We start from the raw sequence: 23,030 nt of genomic DNA on the forward strand, positions 1-23,030 counted from the left end.
TATCCTCGGCTGTGTGCACACATCCTAGAGGGCACCCCAGTCTCTGGGAGTGCTGAGAGGTTGTTGGTTTTACTCAGTTCTGTATTCCCTCCCTTTGACAGCTTGCAGACAGCAGGATGTGGCACGAAGCCCGGAAACATGAGCGCAAGCTCCGTGGGATGATGGTCGATTATAAGAAACGAGCTGAGCGTCGGAGAGAATACTATGAAAAAATAGTGAGTGTCCCTGCACAGTCCTGGCCCCGTCCCCGCCATCCCGATCTGTGGCCCTTGCTTTTAGGTTGGGTAGCGCTCCCATTGTTTTCTCTTCCCATGTCTGGCTTTATGCAGCTTTATATATTGCTGCTCAGTTGCAAAGCATGCACAGGAAGTGTCCAAGGTGTGTGTCTGCTACTGCTGGGACCTTCGGCCCTTCCTCATTTCTGTGACTTGACTCTTGCATTAAGTTTTTGCCTTTAACGGTGGTTAGGCCAGGATAGGTAGTACCAACTCTGTTTGTCTCAGGCTAGAAACACCTCTGTGCTGTGGGGTTTTGCTGTAGATCAGGTGGCTACAAACCACATTATAGTGTTTCGCAGGGAAAAATTAAACAGTTGAGTCTCTGAAAGTATCGGCTTTCCCTGTGCAGAGTGTGGGCCTGCACTCTGAGCTCTGGCAGTATTCACTGTGCATCCCTCCAAAGCCGAGGAAGGAGAAATGGAATGAGGCCTTGTGGCAGCCACTCCTATTGCCTTGGAAGCTCAATCCTCCCCTGAGAGTGCAGTCCCCCTTTTCCTAAGTGAATTGATATGTGTTGAATCCCATACCAACGTCTGACTTTCTGAGCAACTGCTGCTTCAGGAGGCAGAACTGTCCCAGAGGTGCTGTGACCGCAGAGCAGCATGCCTGCTGTTCCAAGGAGAGGGATGCAGAGTTGTGATGCTGACTTGGGGGCAGTGTGGTTGTCATGGTTTGTTGGCCTGCTGTGCTCTTGTGAGGTATTATGTAGAATTGAATTCTTGCAGGTTCAGTTTCCTTTCTGGAAGAACAGCAGGATTACAGGAAACATGCCACATGCAGGAGTGCCTGATCTGCGGCATGACTCTTTGGCCTGCTTCCCTGGGGTGTGTCCCTCTCTAAAATGCAGTCCTGCTCTGAGCTATGGTTAACGCCATATCAAGTCTGCTCAGTTTACATGTAAAATGGTTTTTTTCCCTAGCTGCCAGCATCACAGAATTCATCTGGGATCTGTGAGCAAACCTTGATTCTTTTGTTGCACAGCAACACCAGTAACAAACGTTCTGCAGGCCAAGCTGGGTCTGCTGTACTGCTTGTGCAGTCCTGTAGCCTTTCTTGAATGTGCTTAAGTGCAGCTGCCTGCCGCGTAGGAAGCAAACTGGGTGACACATACGAAGGAATTAAATCCAGCTCCTTCTGTCTCAGCTGTGCTGGCTCTGCAGGACTAAGAGCAGTGACAATTGTTGTCACTAATGGCATCAGACTTGCCCCTGATAAGCGCATGAAGCAGGTTCGAGTAAGCAGGGACTGCTTCTGTTGTCGCTCTTCAATGTAGCTTGGCACTTTAACTCCTGCTGCCTGAGATCCCCAGGAAGTGTTTAACACCCCCCTTCACATGGTATTGTCAGACTCTCTGCTCTGGAGGGATTTCACTTGTAGCTTTAATGAATCCTCAGTCCTCTTACAATGGCTTTGGACTCAGCCATTCAGCGTCTGCATAACTTGGTGCCTTGGTCAAACTGACCAGATCCCGTAAAATGCCAGCTTTATACATCTCGGTGTTTGTGCTTCTTCCAGAAAAAGGACCCAGCTCAGTTCCTCCAAGTGCATGGCCGGGCGTGTAAGGTCCACTTGGATTCTGCCGTTGCTCTTGCAGCTGAAAGTCCTGTCAACATGTGAGTAGCTTGAGCGGGCCCTGCCTGCTAGCTCTGCACTGACAGGCTGGGAGCATAGTGAAGCAGATGGGGATTGTGGCTGGAAGGCCCTCGAAGGGGCACCATCAACTTGTTCTCCCTTCGGTGTGGCTGTTGTATTGCTAGTGGGATCCCCTAAGGTGACCGAATGAAGGAGGAGAGGGGGAAGGTCTGGAGTGTTCCTGTTTGTCCGCTTTTGTGGGTGGTCCTTGATGCTGGGTCCCTTCTGTGGTCAGTTCCTTCCCCTCATGTTCACACAGCACTTAGAAATCTCTTTAAAAAGAGGGAAGAAGTGGCTGTAAATCCTCCAGAATTGGTGGGAGGCTTGAGGCCCGTTGCACCTGAAGCTCCTTTGCTGTCTGCACTTCAGGTTGACTGTTCCTTGAGCATGCTGCCTGCCAGCACGACTACCCAAAGATTAGTGGTCGCTTGGCAGGAGCATGCCATCTTGTGCGTACAGTTCTGTACCCTGGGGGGAGAGAGAGAGACACACACACACCCCTACACCCCCCCCACACCCCCGGGCATATGGTCAGCAACTCAAGACAGGGATCTTAGGTCCAATCCCCAGGAACAGTGGAGCCTGTGGAAATAAGTCAAGGTACGTGGGTGGGGCCCTACCAAATTCACAGCTGTGAAAAATGCATCACAGACTGTGACATTTGATCTCCACTGAAATCTGGTCTTTTGTGTACTTTTACCCTGTATTATACAGGGGAGACCAGCATTTCTCAAAGTGGGGGTCCTGAACCAAAATGTGGATGGGGAGGGATTTTGAAAGGTTATTCTAAGGGAGTTGCAATAACGACCCTTACTTCTGCACTTCCTTCAGAGCTGAGTGGAAAGAAGCGGCGGCTGCTGGCCAGGCGCCCAGCTCTGAAGGCAGCACCGCCAGCCGCTGCAGCGCAGAAGTAAGGGTGGCAATACCACAACCCCCCTACAATAACCTTGCAATGCCCCCACTACCCTCTTTTGGGTCAGGACCCTACAGTTACAGCTTCGTGAAATTTCAGATTTAAATATCTGCAATAATGAAATTTATGGTTTTTAAAATCCCATGACCATGAGATTGACCAAAATGGACCGTGAATTTGGTAGGGCCATGGCAAAGCATGGCCTTCGCCAGACCTCTCTGTGGAGCTGGGGTCCTGTAGCAGGTTTGTGTTGGGGCTGGGAGACCACAGGGATCTGTTCTCTCTGGCACAGGCTGACTATGGGACAGTGGTTTGAGGGGAGACTGTCCAGGCTCAGACACTCCCTCCTCAGGGCTCCTTCTGACTCTTTATCCTCCCTGAGGCCAGGTGGCCTCTTTTCAAACTGAGGCAAATTCAAAGATGTTGCCCATTCCCCACTGCTCCCCAGGAGTAGGGCAAGTGCTGGATAGAGGCACCTCCGAAACCATGCTCTGCCTGACGTTTACCTTTAGGACAGTGGTCCCCAACCTTTTCGTCTGGCAGGCGCCAGACGAAGGACCACTGCGGCGGTGGAGCACCTGCCGAAATGCCGCTGAATTTCAGCAGCGACGCCTCTCGATGACGCCGCTTGTTGTTGACAAGCGTCGTCATTGAGAGGCATCCCCGCCAAAATGCCGCTGAAATTCTGCCACGTTTTGGCGGGTGCTCTCCTGGGGGCCAGGACCTGGGCGCTCGCAGGTACCGCGTTGGGGACCACTGCTTTAGAAGAAGCAGAAATGTCCAATCAGCTCTTCCCTACGTTTGCGGGGCGCTCGTTGATGGGTGAGCAGTCAGCTGGACTGGCTGGGTTCTTTGCTCTTCATTGGAGGGCTGGGCATGTCAGATCTTTCTGCCAGCTGCCAAGTCTGAGTGAAATACCCGGGAAAAAGGAGTTCTAAGGTGTTAGGCTCCGCCTCCCTCCCCTCCTGAGTGCTCAGTTTTCACGAGTGTTTTCCAGCAGATTGAGTACGCTGTGTGGACAATTCCTAATGTTAATAATGAGCAGAGACCCCTCCCCTGCACCTTATTTTAAAGGACCCCACAAGCCCCAGGATTTTCCTTTGGCAGCACCTCTGAGGAGATACCCATTACATGTAACAAGTTCACTTGTCGTCCTCCCCACTGGGGGGTGAGTAAAGTACGAAAGTCCAAGTGCCCCAGTGTTTTTATACTGGACCATTTCCCCCTGCTGAGGTGAAGAACAAGACTCTCAAAGGAGGGCGCTAAGGCTCAGGGTAACAGGTGAATTAACGGGGGAGGGATAGCTCAGTGGTTTGAGCATTGGCCTGCTAAACCCAGGGTTGTGAGTTCAGTTCTTGAGGGGGCCACTTAAGGGTCTGGGGCAAAAATCAGTACTTGGTCCTGCTAGTGAAGGCAGAGGGTTGGACTTGATGACCTTTCAAGGTCCCTTCCAGTTCTAGGAGATTGGCATATCTCCAATTATTATTAAATTAATTTAGGTGGAATAAATTGGTCAAAGAATCAAAGGTGGTCACGTGACCTGGTCAGAATGTTAAACAAGGTTCAGGGTTTGGTATGCGGAGACCTCAGCCTGCTTAGTGCCATGGCATACATACAGTTAAAAATCCCTGTAGCCTTTTATTACAGATAAGAAGAAGTAGAAACAGTTGAAACATTTGAAATGTAAAGTATTGAGGCTTTTATTGTAACAGCATCTCTTGTTTGCTTTCCCTTTAGCTGGAGACCATTTTTAGAAGGGGAAAAAACCCTTGTGGGATAGTCTGTTGGATGAAATCAAATATAAATCTTTTTTGGGGAAAAGAGGAAAGACGGGCTGGAGCTGTTGTTGTTAAGGTTTAATCCTGTTTCCTAGAAGACAAGACAAATACGGTTAGAAAAACACAGGCACACCACATCATCCTATCAGCCCCTTTAAGACCTGGCAAACTTGTACCAGCATCAGGCTATGTAGGGTCTTCCCTTTAGTTGCCTGTCTGATCACAGGCTTACAGCGGTGTTTGCAAAATACACCTCTACCCTGATATAATGCGACCCAGTATAATGCGAATTTGGATATAACGCGGTAAAGCAGTGCTCTGGGGGGGGCGGGGCTGCGCACTCCGGCGGATCAAAGCAGGTTTGATATAATGCAGTTTCACCTTTAATGTGGTAAGATTTTTTGGCTCCCGAGGACAGCGTTATATCGGGGTAGAGGTGTATACAGTCTTCGCCTGCCAAGCCAGACTCTTATTAAACAGAAGGCACAGGAAGAGGGATAGGACAGAGAAGGACAAGGGTGCACAAGGAGGTGCGGGACAACAATCCCATATCCCAGATAGTGTTTTGGGATTTAGCTGGTGGAGGTGGTGCTGTCATCCGAGTCCCTCTCTTTGGCCTGGTCTGGGATTAGAATTCTCTTGGGATTAGAATTTCCAAGGCTCAGCAGTGGTATGGTGGATACCAGTGTTTCAGGAGATAGTGGGGGTAGCAGCCATCGCTCCTCCTTGATTTAGTCACTCAGCATTGTTCTTGTTGTTTTTTTCCCCCACCCAAAGTCATTCCTTTTGAGGACCCCAAGATGGAGTGATGGAAGGAATAGCACACCCCTTCGTTATCTTGTTTGTCAGTTCGGCTTCGTTTTTGACACACCAGTGTGAGGTTATTGATTTCCGGTCCCACACATTTTTGTTTACCTGGCATGATGTCCATCTCACATACTTGAGTTCTATCAGGAGGTCTTTCTATTTAGACTCATTTTGTTTTTTCTGTCTCACTTTGGCACCTTTTCCCACTGACAGTTATTCTAGATTATTGTGACATTTAATGAAGTTTTAGCCACTTTCCCACAGTTAGGCGTATCCCTGAGGTAGGCCGACTAGACACCGATTGTCACTGCACACTGGCTCTGGCTAAGAGTGTGTCCCATTGCGTACCATGCAGCAGAGCCAGTGCACAGACGTCACGGGACTGAACTGCATTGGATCTAGACTGACTTCCCCAGCACCTCTGGCTTGCTCTTCATAGCAGCTTGTCTCGCCGGCAGGTCTGTGATTTGTACCCAGTTGAGGTGCTAAATGACCTTGGTTTGTCTGTTGCTCTCTTGCCTGCAGGATGCCCTGGCAAGGGGATACGAACAACATGATCGACCGGTTTGATGTGCGTGCTCACCTGGACTACATTCCCATGTACACCCCACCACTGCTCAACCCAATGTAAGCCATTTCCATGGAGTACTGCTTGGGAGCTCTTCTCCGGAAGTCTCCAACCTCTTCCTTTCTAGCAGGGCATAGAATGCTGAATGATCAGTGCAGGCCAGTGGGATTTGGGAGCATTCTATGTTGTTGCTGTTGCTATCCCTTAGGGCATAGGGTTGGTAAATGTAACCTGACCCCTGACTTTTCAGGCTGTCCAACACCGATGGTGATGGGGAGCTGCAGTGGGTTCTTCAAGGGTGGATCTGCTTCTCATGGCTCTTGAAGGACCATGTGGCACTGGGGACTTGGTTACACTTGAAACTCCAAAGCGCTGCCGTGGGAACGCTCCCGCAGCAGCGCTTTGAAGTGTGGTTGTGGTGCCAGCCCTGGGAGAGAGCTCTCCCAGCGTTGCACATACTCCACCTCCCCGTGGTGATTAGCTTGCAGCGCTAAGAGCCGTGCTCCCAGCACTGGGGCACTGTTTACACTGGCGCTTTGCAGCGCTGTAACTTGCTGCGCTCAGGGGTGTGTTTTTTCACACCCCTGAGCGAGAAAGTTGCAGCGCTGTAAAGCGGCAGTGTAGCCAAGGCCTAGGTTTCCATGTTTCTGATCGGTTCTGGGTTAAATGTGCTTGACTTCCAAGTAAAACGACTGTCTCCTCCGTCCTCCCTCCATTTACCAGCTCTGTAGACCTGAGTCTTACCAAGGACTCTTTTCACGTGTCATTGCTATAATGTTCCCCCAAACAAATAAGGGGACCAGGGCAGCTCCATGGGCTTGCCCAGATATGACTGGTGGGAACAAAGCAAGTAGGACTGCTGTGGTTGAAGAAAGGATCGGATTCAGCTCCCTTAGCTCTATTGGCTCTGCTGCACTAAGGAAAGCCAAAATCATTGATGGCGGGAGGCCCTAAAGCCAGTTGGGACTGGTTCACGCATGGAGCAGAGCTAAGTAGAGAGCTCCATTTACAGAGTCCATTTTGGAACAGAACTTCACTGAATGGGGTTTTTCCCTTGAACAACTGATCTCTGGTACTTGCAGCTCTGACCCTGGCATTAAAGGGAGCTGGGATCTACCTTAGTTTAAAAATTTGATAAGAATTGCCAAGGCATAAGACTCTGGAGGCTGCCAGATGAAAGGAGCAGGCTCTGTCCCTGCACAGCTCTGCCCATGTGGCTCCCTGCTTCCCATCCTGCTGTAGAGAGAACTGCATTGGGTGGACTGGGCTGGAGGTGGATTTATTTGGGAAATGGCCAGTAGACTTCTAGATGGGTTCCCTTCCTGCCCATCCCTCCATCTGCCGCTCCTCCCATGCAGATTCCAGACTTTGCAAAGTCTGTACCGAGGCCTGCAGAAACAGCTTCAATAATTAAATTTCACCAGCCAGCTCTCCCCTCTCTGAGCTTGTTTCCTTGAACTTAATGTTTCTAAGCCAAGTCAGCTGTAAGTGGGGACGACCCTGCGTGTCTCCCAAGCACCCCAGATTTCCCAGAACTCCAGGCATGTTGTCCCCCGTGAAACTTTAGGCCAACTGGGTTTCAGGGAAGGGAGAGTTGCACCAGGTTTGTAAAGGAGAGCTGGCTTCAGCCTTGCCTATGGAAACTCCCGTGTAACTGTGCAGCCTCCTGCTGAGCTCTGTTAATAGCCCAGGGAAGTCATTGATGCTCGGGGACAGCCACCAAGGGGTTAACGTTGCACTGTTTGAAAAATGAAGTTAGCAGAATGTCGCCACAATTGCTTTAGGGTCCAGTTTCCATAAGTGCTTTGCTGAGATGTGACGTGGGAGCCTGAATCTCACAGGAAGTGACTTGTGGAAATGGGCCGTGGGCTGCTTAGTCACTGAGGTGCTTCTGAGCCAGTCATCTTTAGTTCTGTCCTGTCTGCCCAGTTGTGTCCTAGTGCCAGTGTGTGTTCTTCCTTCTCAGCTCTCCTGAGCAGGAGTCGGACGAGAGGAAGTGTAACTACGAGCGCTACAGGGGTCTGGTGCAGAACGACTTCGCTGGCAGTAAGTGTCTGTTGGAGACCACTGTCCACAGGGGCACGGAGACATCCCTGGGGGCGATGCTATGAAGAGAAGCTGGCTCTGGTGAGACGTATCAGCTGGCAACAGCAGGGCATGATTCCTGACACCGCTCTGTGAACTTCTGCTCTGCTGTGCTCTGCCAGGAGCCCCTCTGGAAGGGAGGGAGGGACCCTCCCTCCCTCTCCCTCATGGCCCATTCGGCTCTTGGGTTCTCTGCCAAGAATAACACTGAGGGGGGCAGTTGGTGCACATTTGGTAACTTGCACGTCACCCAGCTCTTCACCTTGGAGTCCGCAAGCAGTCATCAGCTGGTAACAGCTTTTAGCCGCTTCTGGGCCAGGCTGCATTCCAACCAATGGCTTCTAGGATTCAGGATCAGCAATCGATCCCCGTTCCCCTATGCCCTCCCGGCTCTCGAGGCAGGGATCCTGCTCTGCCCGTGTGGTTTGATGATGCGTACAGGAGAGGTTCCCTCTTACCTGTGTCACCTCTAATGAGCCCCAATGCTCAGCTGTAATCAAGGCCTGTTGGCATGGGTGTTTGCCCTCAATCTGGCATGTAACTCCCTTGTCTGTTTGTCTGTCTGTCTGAAGTCTCGGAGGAGCAGTGTCTCTATCAGATCTATATTGATGAGCTCTATGGGGGACTCCAGAAGCCCAATGAGGATGAGAAAAAGAAGTGAGTATGGAGGAAAAGAGGCTCGGTGCTGGTCCCAAGTGGTGTGCATGCTGAGCTGCCCCTCTAGGCATGCTTTGGAGGAGACAGAAGTGAATGTATTTGTGCCCCAAGTTGGATCAGAATGAACAGCCACTGCCCTCTGAGCCCCATCTCCCCAGGCCTGGGGGGAACCAGTCCTTCCTCTCTGCCCTGCCTCGGAATTAGGCTTTCCAGGGAGTGTGGGAGAGGCTGATATCTGATGCTGCAGAGGAAGTCCTCCCCTCCTCTTCCTGAATAATAAAGCTGCTGGATGGGAGTAGCACCGGGGACAATTCCTTCCGGACCCTGGGGTGCTCAGCTCGTCCCGAAGCTGGAGACTGGGTTATTTCTGCCTCGGTGCCAGTAGTCCGACTAGTCAGACTGCATGTGTAGCACCACCAACGTGGTGGCTGCCGGCCAAAGCCCTGCAGAAGGGCCCTGCCCAGCGATTGGGAAAGCTGGAATGTGAAAAAAGGCAGCCCTTTTCCCCTGTGCCTCCTTGCCTGGTGCCTCAGCACGGCTTCAGGGGAGGGCAAGGTGATTCACTTAGGTGTCTGGGGCCAGGGGAGGCCTTCAGTGCCCAGGGGTCTTTCTGTAGTGGTTCTCTGTTAACTACACTTTGGGTTTTCAAATGTCACCGGGGCAACGGGGCAGGGGGGGTGTCAACAGAGTAGCCCTTTGAGAGCAGGAAAGGCTGGTGCTGCAAGACTCCAGGGACTTCGGGTGGGTGCCCTGTGCCCTTGCCCTGGCAGCACACGTTCACAGCCAGTGTTTATGCCCAGGCTCGCGGAGAAGAAGGCCTCAATTGGCTACACATATGAGGACAGCACCGTGGCTGAGCTCGAGAACTCCTTGGAGAAGCGGGGAGATGAGGAGGACTCTGAGGAGGACAGCAACACGGATGAGGATGAAGTCATTCCGGATATCGGTGTGTCTCACTTGCCCAGGCAGTCCTGCCTCGGGATATCAGCTGTCCAGGCTATGGTTGGGCAGCCCCACTGCCCCACCCCACATGCACAGACCAGCTTTCCCAGGCCTTGTGCTTACAAATTCATCCTTCAGGTGCCAACTCCCCAGTGTGTTGGACACATGCCGGTTTTACGTGGTGCCTGGGTGTATCTCTAGGGGAGGGGTGTAGGGGAGCAGTGTGGTGCAGTGTAGTTGCTCTGGGGAGTCCTGGCTAACATGGGGAACCCCAGCTAACCTTCCCAGTCGTCTCCTTCCTTCGTGCATCGGTGGTGCTTGCAGGGGCCTAGGGTGGTGGCTGGGGTTGTATGCTCCTTCCCCTCCCCCCCCCAGCAGACCTGTCTCTGCTGCTGATTCGGGGATTGTAAATAGCTCCTGGGGAATAGGAATCTGGTGGCTGACCTCAGAGCCCCCGGGTTGGGCGGGAGCTGCTGTCCCTGCTTCCCCAGCTGAGCTCAGTTAGAGCTGCTGCCATGTGTTCCAATGGGGAGGATGAGAGGGGCTGCTCCCCAGCTCCAGTCCCTCAATCCTGTGAGCAGGGGTGGAGGAGCATGCTAGGGAGGGGGCATGTTAACTGAGCACAGCACCAGACGCGGGCCTCCTGAGAGGCCCAAGAAAGTCCTGTGGTCCCCATGTTTCAAACCTCAGCTGCACTATGGTGCAGCAGATATTCCAGCAACACCCCAGGTGGCCCTGGGGCAGCTGGAGAGCAGCCCAGCTCTGCTGTCTGCCCCGAGCGCTGGCGAGGTCTGTCGGCACTCTGACATGAGTACTCTGCTTGCAGATGTGGAAGTTGATGTGGATGAGTTAAATCAGGAGCAGGTGGCTGACCTGAATAAACAGGCGACCACGTACGGGATGGCTGAGGGGGACTTCGTCAGGTAAGGCCCATGTGTGAATCAGGGCTCAGAGCCGAGCTCCAGGCGCACCACCTCATCTCAGAGAGCTTCAGATGCTCTGGGGGGTTGGATTGCCGTAGTCACGAGCCACATAGGGAGCTGTGGCTACTGTGGGCTGTAGGGGGCAGATGTACCCACTGGGGGTTGGTGTGGGGGCTCCCGTGGCAGCAGGTCCTTGGCAGCCCTGGCTTATGTGAAGCTGCTGCTGCCCCTCTGCCCACATGCACTGAGAAGGTTGCTTTGGGGCAGATGTGTGCAACTGTCTGGATGCTGCAGGTGTTGGCGAGAGGCTGGTGCAGCCTCAGGGCAGCCTCGTGTGTTTGGCTTGGCTGGCTGCCTGCTGCATCACCTACCATACGTGTGAAGTGCCAGCCCTCGGTGGGAAGGAGCGTCCAGCTCTGGCATCAGCACTGCTCCCATCGAGGGGCAAAGCATCAGACCCAGGTGGCAGGAGAGGTGCAGGGTTAAAAGCAGCTCCTCTCTTCACTGATGCACCTGGGGCAGCAGTGGCTGCTTAGTTAATTTTAGTGTAATACCCTTTGGATGGCATCTGTCCTGCTTTCCTGGGGCAGCCCAGACGCTGCTGCTGCTGCAGGGGCTGCTCCAACGTGGAGCTTCCTCCCATGTGCCAGTGGCATCCTGGTACCGATGGTACTGTTCAGCTGTAGGCCCAGCTTAGCCCTTGACTCTTCCATTGAAGGCCCAGGCGCTCTGGTAGCAGCCTCTGTGCTAGAGGCAGATGCTGGGGCTGCGTCAGGGTGGGGGCAGAGCAGAGGCTCTTGGTTGCCATCACCTGTTGTGGCAGTAAAGTCCCTTTGTCACAGCGCACCCATGCCCCTGCGCTGTGTATCTCTATCCAGGGGCTGGGCAGGGCAGGCTCTGTGAGTGCTGGGAACAGCCACACTTAGCCAACTCTCTTTCCTTTTCTGGAAGGATGCTGCGGAAGGACAAAGAGGAGGCAGAAGCCATTAAACACGCCAAAGCCCTCGAGGAGGAGAAAGCCATGTACTCGGTAAGGTGCAGCCCTGGGGAGGGCTGTCCCAGCCAGGCCTCTTTCCAGCCCTGCTCTGATCTGTCTGTATTTCCCAAGCCTGGCAAAGCTCCTTTCCCCATGGGTCAGCGATGCCCTCTGGAGACCTCTTGTGCTTTCCAGGTAGGCCCTGCTTCCCGAGAGTTAGCAGTGGGACGCAGAGAAGGTTTTAAAAGACCTGGCCATGTTAGCCAGGGCTCCCCACAGCTGACCTGCACCCTGGCTGGGGCAGCTCATCCCAGAGGAGCTGGATGGGGCAGACTCTCATTTCCCACCTCCTAGTACTGGGGTAGAGCAATGGAAGTGCTGAGCCCTGGGCTGGGAGTTCCTGGCAGGCTTTCCTCCACCACTCAGTGCTGGGCCTTTCTCATCTAGGGCCGTCGCTCTCGCAGACAAAGGAGGGAGTTTAGAGAGAAGCGCTTAAAAGGAAGAAAAATCAGCCCTCCCAGGTAAGGCAGTGACAACATAACGACCCCCTGGAGCAAACTAGTCAGCCAGAGGGGACTGACGAGCAACAGGGTGCTGGGGCGGGGCCTCTGGCACTGGCTGTCCTGGGCGCAAGGGCTCTTGTCTCCCGTATCTGGCCTCTGCTGCGCTGTCAGGGCAGCTCCCCCGGCCCTGAACACTCCTCCTGGAATCGTGGTTATTTCAAACAACCGACTCTGAAAAGGCTCCGTCCACATGGATTCTGCTAGTGCAAGCTCACCAAGGGGCCGGGTGGTGTGATGCTTTCTTTGACCAGGGGTCTGCGTGTAAGGTAGGGACTCTCCTGCTCTCTCACGAATTTATAAGTCAGTGATCTGGTAAATTCCCTAGCTCTGTCCCTTAAGGCCTCGAGGTGGCTGGCTTAGCTCCAGATGTTCCATGTGCTTCCATCCCTGCCTCTCCTTGTCTGGACTCTTCTCCTCTGAACTCCTTTAGGAGGGAGGCTGGTGTCACCGTTCCTTTGTGGGTCACAACTGAGAATACCAAACACAGGACAAACTGCTGAGAAATAGGGCAGACACCCCTCAAAACTGGTGGTGATTCTCCTATAAGATATACCAAACCAGCAACAAAAGGAAACTTCTGTTTCACCATTTCGTCACACTGGCTAATGGGAAGTCAGAGAAGCAGTCTCCTTAGCCATTCCAGTCCTTGTATGACCATCAAAAACACTAGACTTAATGAGTGGTTATTTAAAACCAATTTCATCAAACAAAGGTTTCTTTACCCAATAATCATGCCATTGCCAATCCCTTAATACCTAAAATCTAAAGGTTTATTTATAAAAAGGAAGGTGAGAATTAAAATTGGCTAAAGGAATCAAATAATACAGTAATTGCAAAGTTCCTGGATCAGGCTTGTAGCAGTGATGGAATAAAGTGCTGGCTTAAGTCAAGTCTCTGGCTGCCAAATCATTGGAAGGTCCTCGAACCCTTGATTAGAATGCTCCCATTAGTATGAGTTCATTGTCCAGAGGTCTGAGCAGGCAAGAGGCAAAATGGAGATGTTTCTAGGGACTTTCATAGCTTCTGCCAAGTGAAGGGAAACCCATTGTTCTCATTGTGGAAAATTACAGGGAACAAAATGGTGTTTGGAGTCACATGGGCAAGTCACATGTCTGTGCATGCTTTGCTTCGTCATAGTAAAGGCTGTCACAGGAGGCATCTTCCACTGTGAGTTAAAACAGCAAAGAGTCCTGTGGCACCTTATAGACTAATAGACATATTGGAGCATGAGCTTTCGTGGGTGAATACCCACTTCATTGGATGACATGCATCTGACGAAGTGGGTATTCACCCACAAAAGCTCATGCTCCAATATATCTGTTAGTCTATAAGGTGCCACAGGACTCTTAGTCTGGATCTGTAAAAGCAGCAAACACGGCTACCCCTCTGGTTGTGAGTTAAGTGCCCTTTGATGGCCCATTCAACTTGAATAGTTCCTTCACAATGTCCTGGCTAAACATCTTGTGGGTGTTTCCACACGAGCAAACATTTGATATACAGGGTTATAGTTAATATTCATCACGTCAGATACAAAAATGATACATGCATAAAAATAGCATAATCCTACTCAGCAAATCATAACTTTTCTATTGACACCTTACTTTGACATACTTTGTGTAAGATCTGTTGCAATTATATAACAGTTGTAGCAACAATCATCTACATGGTCATATTTTAATCAGACAATGAACATCACACCTCTAACCCAAAATTGGTGCAGGAAAGGGTGTCCCAGACACTGCTGAATACATCATAGGAGCTTCCCATTCTTGGTTCTATATTACCATAGCTTCCAACCCAGTATTGGAAGTATCAGTGTCTAACAGAAATGGTTCATCAGAATCATGTTTGGCTAAAACAGGCGTTTTCTTTGTAAGGTTCATTCTGGAAGTAACAATGTTATTGAATTCCTTTACAAACCAAGGTAAAACTTGGTTAGATCATTAATGGCTTGGATCTGCTCTTGCATGTCTCATATGATCTTGCCATGAGCTAATGAAAATAGGTAATTTATCCATGCAAGCTCTGGCAAATGTTTGGAACCCAGTTAACATCAAGTCAATGTAGATATTAATGTTCTCCGTAGTGTAGGAATCTTGGCAGTTAGCCATGAAAGCAATAGGGTGATGTGCCTTAGTTTCCCTTTTCATGCAGTACGTTAGCTCTATAATGCCTTCTCTGATGTGAAAAGTTTTAAGACTGGTGGTTACAGGCACTAGCTGTGAAAAAACAGTATCACAAGGCCTTTTAACATAAAGTGTGTTGTCATGTAAAGAAACAATAACCCTTAAAGGCTTCTAGCACATGGTCAGTTCTTATGTACCACTCCCAACATGTTTAAGGGTTTTTCCGAAAGATCGTGCTCACTGTACATTTTTACACTTTTTGGTATCAGCAACCAACAAGGCACAGGAGTTAACATTAGCAATAATATTAACATCAGATCCGTCACGTACATTTAGAAGCATTTTTTGTCAGGCCACGCCTCTGGCTCAAGACTGAGGTTTTGGCATTTTAGGGTTAACTTGTGGCTTCCATTAGCAAGATGAAGTTTTTCCCTTCCTCCTTGTCCTGAAGGGTCCAAATCTGACCTCTTTTGTGTAGCAGAAACCATTGGCTGACTAGGCGTGTCCTTTTTGCTAACAACTATGGTATGGGCAAGGCTTTCTCCTCCTCCCCCCCCACCAGTCAGGTAATTTGCATCAACACATTTTCAGATTCTTAACCATTACCAATTGCAAAGCTGGACTCTGTCTTAAGGAGATACCATCCATTTTCACTAGCATGTTAGACTCAAGGTTCTTTTGTCCTTCCATTACCAACCTCTGCTTCCACACAGAATCAGATGTCAAGTGCACTAAGAGACTAAAAGTCATATCTGAAGTGTCTAGGGGGGAAAGTTTGCTTGCCATCCCCTGTGTTCTCAAGAGATAATTCCACAGCTGTCCTACTCTGTAGATTCAGCTACTCAGTCCTCCCTCTGATCCTGAGTCACAGACTGTTCACTCACAGAATCAGTATCAGAGGGGTAGCGTGTTAGTCTGGATCTGTAAAAAGTGGCAGAGTCCTGTGGCATCTTAGGCTAACAGTTAGCCTATAAGGTGCCATAGGACTCTGTCGCTTTTTACAGAATCAGTATGGAGACATTCATGTTCCGACGTCGTCGTCTTCCCAACAAGCTGGTCAAGCACAGCCACTTGGTCTTCATCATAGGGCCGTTTAAATTCCCTGCCAGTTTTCATTCCATCTGACGCCTTCTCTAAGTTATTCACACTGGGTTTTTTCTAAAGCAAAGTCAGTGGATCTGTTTTCAACAGAAAAATTCTGGCTGTTAGGAACTGAAACAAATCTCTCAACAAACTGTTGCCTTCTACGAACAGAAATTCGTCCTGGTCTACCTCCAATTAATTCACTTCCACACCCCTCAGTTACATCATACTGCTTTGCAAAAACAACCATGAGGATTCCTCTCCTTAGGAGCTTCTTTAAGCAACAATTCACATTTATCTTGCTCCACAGAAGCATTGCTCTGCGGAGCCACAACCAAACTCCTTCTGATTGTCACTTACAGTCAGTCACCTCTGGCCCATTAGGATTTTTACACAACACCTTTTAGGCAAGCTGCTGGACTCCATAGTTAGAGGCATTCTCCTTCCCTTTGCAGCTTTCCTCAGTGGCAACACACAGATTACCAGGCTCAACACACACTAGCTTAGTTACAAGTTTCCACACTGTCAGTGGGTAACACAGTTCAATCACTTTCATGCTCTCCTTGTGCCCTGGCTGTGATATCAACCCACTTAAACAAAGTTGTCATATCTTTACCCAGCAACACACTAGCAACAGGCAAAATAGAAGCACCAAAATCATCTGGTCACAGGGACTAACTGGATGTGACCTAATTGCAATGTCATTCTCCCCAGCAGACACAAACTTAGGAAACTTCCTTCCTGGGCTTTAGTTAAATCCAGAACCGATTCTGATGCAACTGATAATTTTTCAACCATCATAGGCCGACAGGCTTCTTCTGTCCTCTCGCTCTGTGATGCACAGCAGTTCTCAGCCTGCGGGGATGCATGCAGCACAGTTAGCGCACAGCTGTGGCCCAGCTCAGCTGTGTGCTAAAGGCCAGCCCGCGTGCCGGGGGTCTGCTGGGTTCTCAGCTACCCAGCGCGGAGAGGTCTGGCCGGGCTGCCCTGGAGGGCCAGGGCTCCCAGTCCCACCCCTCGCGAGCCCCGAGGCTGCCGCTGCTCTGCCACCCGGCCAACACAGCCCAGATAACACATTGTAGGCTGCAGCTGGTACCTCGGTGTTCTCACCTCCACGTAGAGCCAGTACAGGCCGTGTGCACCAGGGTTACCTTCCCTCTCTGGGAGAGGGCTCTGCTCCATTCAGTAGATGAGGTCTGTGGGGGGCTGTGACCCTAGTGAGGCGGGTTAAACCCAAGAGGAGTAGCTCTGCCCTGCGTCCTGCAATGAGTGGGGCACTGGGGAGAGTGAGCGGCGTGGCTGTGCTGCCAGCTGGTCGCTCTTCAGGGCACCTGGCTGCTGGTCATGTGGCAGGCTGTGCTTCTTGGATCTCTCCATGGTCATTGCCACTGGCTCTCCATAACGTGTTCTCTCTTTGCAGCTATGCGAGGAGAGACAGCCCCACATACGATCCCTACAAACGGTGAGTGCCTGTAGCTGCTGGGCATGGCAGGAGTGGTTTGCTCTGCCTCTGCCACTCCTGGGGGAGAGGCCACTGCAGCGACAGTCTCTAGGGATTCTTGTAGTTGACAGATTCTGGCTGTTTCTGAGGGGCCCTTGGGCTGGGGGAAGGTGTGGGAAGGTGCTGGAGCAGGTGCTGTGGTACATGCTGGGTCTGCTGCAGCCCTAGGAAGGTCCAGCAGGGGTCCAGAAACTGCATCTACCCCAGTGTGCTGTCCCCCTGGGGGAGCTTTTGGTAAATTCCACTTCCCACAGTGAAGCAGCCCGTCTGTTCTCCCGTTGTTCCCAGGTCACCTTCAGAATCCAGCTCCGAATCCCGCTCGCTCTCTCGCTCGCCTTCCCCAGGCCAAGAAGAGAAGATCACGTTCATCACCAGCTTTGGGGGGAGTGACGAGGAAGCAGCTGCTGCTCAAGCCGGAGGAGTCCCTGGGAAAGCTGTCTCCCTTGGCAAGCCGCGCTCCACCCAAGTGCATCAGGGCAGCGCTGCAGCAGGTCATAGCTCCTCCTCCCGGTCGGTAACTCCCTCGTCTGGCTCGCTTTCCCAAACCTTAACACCAGAGACTCAGCAGGGGCTAACGGCCCATCTACGTGATCGGCCTGCACCCTCTGTGCCCCCGATGGGCACCAAGCCAAGCTGCCCCGGTTTGGAGACCCTGTCCAGTGAGAGCTCTTGGCATCCAGTCCTTTCCAGCTGCCATTTCATTGTCAGCACTGCCCATGGGTTGGCCATTTGCTATGTGGGGTGGCCAGTTGGGGGCACTCTCCAGGAGACTGAGCAAGAGGCCTGTTTGGGTAGACAGTGCCTGGAAGGCCCTGAATAGCCAGATCCTCGACCTGTGAGAGGAACTCTGTGGAGCAGCCTGTCCTGAGGCCCAGGGAAGGGACCTGGTATGTCAGTGAGCGGGAGAGATTCTTGACATGGGGGATCTGGCAGCTGGAAAGGGGCAGCTCTCCTACTTGCCCACAGTATCCCTTCCTCTCTTCTCCTTGCATTTTCTCCCCCTCCCGCAAGTTGCCTTACTTCTTGCTCCTTTTCTCAGCGCACTGGCCTGTCCCAGCTCCCTCTCCAGAGGAGCAGGGCACATGAGTGCAGGCTGAGAGCTCACAAGCTTGTCAAGGGCCTCGTATGCACCGTATAGACCAAGCTAGCGCCTGGCCTCAGGGCCGTGGCTGCATCATTGCCATTGTGTGTCTGTGGCTAACTAGCTTGAGCAGGAGGCTCCACTCGCACCCCCTTGCACAGTGCTTGGCCAAGGCTGTGTAGGGAGATGGAGCTGCAGACACTCTGCAGAGCCCCTGGGTGGTGCCCTCCAGTGGAACTGCATGTCCTGGCGTCTGGGCTGGGACTGCCTAACATTACTGCCCCCCTGCAGCATTGCCAAGAGCCAGAATCCCAGTTTGCCCTAGTAGGTCTGCCCCATGGGAGAGTCGTCACACGTTGGAGCCTTCCTGTGGCCCACGTGGCAGGATGGTGATGGTCCATTCCCCCAGCCCTCAGGACTGCTAAGCCACTTGTCTGTCTTAGGCAGTGAGGCCATGGGAGGGGGCTGTGAGAAGAGCCCAGCGTTCCCATTGGTGTTTCTCAAAACCACTTCACTCCTAACTCACTGTGCCAGCCAGAGCTGAGCCCGGTGTGGCGCCTGTACCTTGCTGGAGGCCTCGTTGGAGGACCCAGGCCTGGGCACGGTCTCAGCCCTTAAGGGGAGGGGCATGATAAGACTTCAGGCTTTTCCCCAGCATTGTGGTAGGATGGTTTAACCAAACCCGCATTGAGCCAGGGCTGACCAGCCTGTACCATTACAACTGGGTTTCCCCTGCGTGCTCTAGGACCATGGAAGTCATTGCTAGCCCTGTCCTCCGCAGGGTCTTCTGGGGCAGATGGGAAAGACCAGAATGGACTTTCTAGCCTAATGAGCCTTCACAGCCTCTGGCTGCACGAAGGCCTTGGCCCCACCATTCTCCCTGCAGCCTACCTTTGAGGGTCCTCAGTGGGGAATGGATGGTGGAGGATTCTGGTAACGGAAGGACAGACATGAGTTACTGAGCCCCTAGCCCCTCCTCTTGGAGGGCTCCCCCTGTCAGTGAGCCCTGGACACCCCCAGATGCTCTCACACTGTGCACAAGGGAATTGGGCAGCAGGCAGTTGCGTTGCAGCCACTGATGTGCAAGCCCTGCCCCTGGGGACTGGAGTGGAGATGCTAGCCACCAGGGGGTGATGGTCCACAGGGTTCTCTCCGCAGCTGAAGCATAGGGACGCTGCTGGGGGAGCAGGGGCCACTGAACATGCTGAGAGTCATTTGGGGCACTGCTGTCTGTTTCATAGCCCTCTCCTGGGCCAGCATGCAAGGATCTTGGCAGCAGTGGGGGAGGTTTTCTAATGCCTTCGTGTGGCCCCACAGCCCACTTGTCTCCTGGCTCTGAGGAGCTGCTGTATTGAGAGTGGCTCGGAGCTGGCCTGGGGGAAGAGCTGGTAACAACCATCACAACATGCTTGTTCCTCCTTCATGCCAAGCCCTGCTTCTTGGCGTTGGCTGTGCTAGCTGGGGGCAGAGACCAGGGGCTGAGTCTGCCCAGTGCTACTTAGGGATAGGGCAGGGATCTTGGCGCGCTGTGGTTCTTTGGCACCCCATGTCACATCTTTGCCCTCTGTGAATGGCTTGCGTTGTCTCTGTCCTCTATAGGAGACACTCCTCCTCCTCTTCCTCATCCCCATCCTCCTCGTCCTCTTCGAGCTCCCGCTCCAGCTCCCGCTCCCACCGAGCCAGTGGGCACCACCACCAGTCCAGCCGGTACCGCCGCTCCCACAGCCGACGGTATTCCCGCTCCCGCAGCAGGAGCCGGCGCTACTCCGGAGGGGGCTCACGGGATGGCCGCCGGCGCTCCAGATCACACTCAGCTGATCGGGGCCGCCGGTACAGCTCCCGTCGCAGGTCCAGGTACGTCCCACCCGGAGCTGTGCAGTCAGCTGGGTGGGGGATTGCAGGAATTTCCGAGCATGGCTTGTTCATCCTTCAATGGGGCCCCGCGCTGCTGCAGCCTGCAGGAAGGCACCTCTGGAGGCCAAGGTAGGGACAGGCTGGGTGGGGGTGAGATGGCAGCTTTACATCCTGTGTTCCTCCTCCCTTCTCTGTACCTCGAGGAACCGGAGGCCACTGACCCTCTGGATGGGGCTATGGTAGACAACGTCACTTCCCACAGTTATCCGCAGCTGTGGGATTGGCAACCCTAATGCCATGCTACTGCTCCACTTCCAGGGGGAGGGAGGCTGGCATGCACTGTGGTGTAGGGAAGGCCTGGAAGCCTGTGTTCCTTGGCTATGTCCTTTGCACTTTTAGGAGCCATTCACGGTCCGGGGAGCGCTATCGCCGGAGCGGCCGAGCGGGGAGACACTGGAGTAGCAGTCGGAGCAGCAGGAGTCCCAGCGATTCACGAAGCCGCAGCAGATCAGCTTCTCCAGCAAGAGAGAAACTGCTGAGGCCTGCAGCTTCCCCAGCCGTGGGGGAGAAACTGAAAAAGTGAGTGACTGGAGTCCACTCTGTTCTAGCTCTTCCCCGGCCTCCCTTCTGCATGCTGTGTTTGGCCTTGAGCCCTGCAGCAGAAGGGGCTTCTCCTGCCCCTGCCCTGGGGAGCGCTGGCACCCGGCAGTGTGGGTACGGGAATGGAGACTTAATGCCAAGCTCTGTGTGAGCTGCCTGGTCTGCTCGTGTCTGATGGGGGAGGTTAGTGCTGGGCCTCTCTCTCCCAGACAAGGACATGGCATCCCATCTGCTCCACAGTGCTTCTGATCACAGCTCTTTTCCCTCTCTAGGGCTGACACTGCTGGTGGTAAAGAGACAGGAGCTGCCAAAGTCAGTAAGAATTTAACCTCACCTGTTTAATTCACATCACTGCAGAACAAACTAAGGGACCCTGTAGTTCACGGGAGTGAGGAGATGCAGGGACTTGTCTGAATGAAGGGCTCCTTGACTGCGTTTGAAACCCAAGTCCCCTATCCCTGGGCTGGAAATCCTGAGCCCTCTCCTCAAGGTGCAGGCCTGCCAAGCCCAGTAGCTCCTTATAACCGAGAATGGATGGCAGCTGTCATAGGCAAGTGCCAACAGCCGTGCCTCCAGGCAAGGGGGTTAACGGAGGAGTCTCAGCTGAGTGACAGGTGGGGATGGGTTTCGGGTCACTGTCCCTTTCGCTGAATTCCTGGGAACAGAAGACACCTTCCCTGCTCCTGGCTCCACAAAGACCCTGGTCCGCTGGGTAGTAGCCAGTCCATAGTGGGGGGGCTGGCCTGTAAGGGGGCTAACCCTGATCCCCTACCTTCAGTGACCCCTGTAAGTGGATGAACCTGTGTCCTCTATTGCACTGACTAAGCTAGAATGCAAGAGTGCCAAGGTTTGGGATCATTGCTGTCCCTGAAAACCAGCCTGGTGCCTCAGACCCCCTGGTGGCTTCACACCCACCCCTCCCTTGCCAGCTGCGCTCTCCAGACCCTGCTGGTCTGGGGCTTGGCCTGCTCTGCTGCGAGTGCTTTGTGACTGTGCTCCCGCTGCCTGCCTGGGTGCAGGTGCATAAAGCAGTAAACAAAGCGCCGCCAATGGGAGCTTTGGGAGACTCATTGAGGGGAGAAAGTGCTTTGAGCTGCCAAGGGGGCTGGGGCCAGGAGACGCCCTCCCTTCCCAGTTGTTCGGTTCCTGGAACAAACCTCCTGGTGTTTTCGGACTCCGGGCCTCGCAGCTGTGGGATCCCTGCGTCATTCTGGGTCCTGCTGCCCGTTCCTGGGCGGTAGGTTGGAACGGCTTGACCCAGGGTTAGGCTTGACCCAGCCCTCCCAGGCTGCATGGCCCTGACTCCAGATGAAGCCCCTAGGAAGGAGTTCCAAACATGGAGGGAGAGGTGCTTGATTGGAAGCAGGAGGCCCTGCTGTACTCTGCTAGGCCATTTCATGGCCAAGTCAGCCTGCAATGCAGAGAGGCGCTTTGTATTCTGTTGATCCTTGTGTCCTTGAGATCCCGAAGAGGAAGGGAAAGCAGGCTCACTGCGTTCCTACCTAGGATCCAGGTGTGCACTGGCTCTCCAGGAATGGGCAGCAGGGTGTCGGCTTCCCTCCATGTGTCTGGGAAGGGGTGGCACCCAATGAACTCCTGATGGTCTAGATCCCAAGATTGGGCCCCTAGGGAAGCCAGGTGCCTGTGTGGGGGTGTGCAGTGGGATCCTCTGCAAAGCAAGGGAGGGCGTGCCTAGGGGTTACCCTGGCATCCCTCTGCCTGCCGCTCTGCAGGTCATCTCCAGCCATCATTACCATGGGGAGCCTTTGTGTGACGCTTAGGGCTCAGGCTGTCCAATGGATGTTGTCTGTCAGAAAGCGAGCGAGCGAGGGGTGTGTATAGGCCAGGCACCTTCTTGGTATGATTTGAATGTGGGGAGCTGTTCTAGCCCCAAGGCAATTGTCAAACATGTTTTCTTGTCTGCTTAATACGCTGGGCTAATCCATCAAATTTGCTAAAGCACTGGGGAAATGTCAATCAACATGACTGACAGCCAACAGCAGCAATCCACACGCTCAGTCTTGGTGGACTAACTTCTCCCATTCAGAGAGTAAGTCTTGGGGACGAGCTTCTGCATTTCCGCCAGTGGGCTAATGGAGGTGAAGCCCTGGCCAGCCTGGCCCTCCATGAATGGAACTGGGCTAGGGTGGCCAGGGCTCCCCAGCACATTCTTTCTTGGCTTGAATCCCTGCGAGAGATCAGTGCTGTCCCCAGAGACGTGGAGCTGCTGCACGGGTTCACTCTGATCCTGCCTGTGATAACTCTTGGTGCCAATGCTCAGGAGAGTGCTAGGCTGACCTTAGCAGTAATGTAGCAGGAGTCTAGTATCCAGCTGCCCCACTGTGGGTTGATCTGGCTTGCCATAGGAGCGCTTCTACCCTGAAGGACTGCAGTGGTCCCATGCCACTGGTGGATTGAGGGGGGCGTGTCAAAGCCTGGGCGCACTCTTGTGGCAGTGGCATCCTGAGTGCCGGAGGGCTAACCTGTCTGTAATCTGTAACTTAAGGCATGTTAAAGCTGCCCAGGTCACATGCTGGGCAGACTGAATTTCCATGTGGGATTGGAGGGTGTTAAATCAGAGGAGTGCTCCAGGGCTTGGCTTCCTTTGCTCCAGGGAGCCCAAACTGTGGCACCAAGGCTGCTAGCTGGCCATGAGCTCCAGG

The 23,030-nt window shown here is 53.1% G+C and overlaps 1 protein-coding gene across 3 annotated transcripts in view; it reads left to right on the forward strand.

The window, feature by feature from the left end:
* CLASRP (CLK4 associating serine/arginine rich protein) overlaps positions 1 to 23,030 on the forward strand; it is a 44,443-nt gene that overhangs the window by 10,210 nt on the left and 11,203 nt on the right. For 2 of the 3 annotated variants that reach the window (XM_032798043.2, XM_075071414.1), the window contains exons 4-17: positions 102 to 215; positions 1,794 to 1,891; positions 5,934 to 6,035; positions 7,943 to 8,022; positions 8,634 to 8,718; positions 9,519 to 9,664; positions 10,487 to 10,583; positions 11,535 to 11,613; positions 12,007 to 12,080; positions 16,752 to 16,793; positions 17,121 to 17,342; positions 19,513 to 19,767; positions 20,167 to 20,346; positions 20,640 to 20,679. In XM_032798043.2, coding sequence (XP_032653934.1) covers positions 117 to 215; positions 1,794 to 1,891; positions 5,934 to 6,035; positions 7,943 to 8,022; positions 8,634 to 8,718; positions 9,519 to 9,664; positions 10,487 to 10,583; positions 11,535 to 11,613; positions 12,007 to 12,080; positions 16,752 to 16,793; positions 17,121 to 17,342; positions 19,513 to 19,767; positions 20,167 to 20,346; positions 20,640 to 20,679 — 1,599 coding nt within the window. In that variant the 5' untranslated portion in view covers positions 102 to 116. Of the gene's footprint in view, positions 1 to 101; positions 216 to 1,793; positions 1,892 to 5,933; positions 6,036 to 7,942; positions 8,023 to 8,633; positions 8,719 to 9,518; positions 9,665 to 10,486; positions 10,584 to 11,534; positions 11,614 to 12,006; positions 12,081 to 16,751; positions 16,794 to 17,120; positions 17,343 to 19,512; positions 19,768 to 20,166; positions 20,347 to 20,639; positions 20,684 to 23,030 lie in introns of all 3 variants that reach the window. The other variant, XR_004376155.2, reaches the window with a different exon arrangement.

Source organism: Chelonoidis abingdonii, chromosome 11, assembly GCF_003597395.2.
Source record: "Chelonoidis abingdonii isolate Lonesome George chromosome 11, CheloAbing_2.0, whole genome shotgun sequence".
NCBI lineage: Eukaryota > Metazoa > Chordata > Testudines > Testudinidae > Chelonoidis > Chelonoidis abingdonii.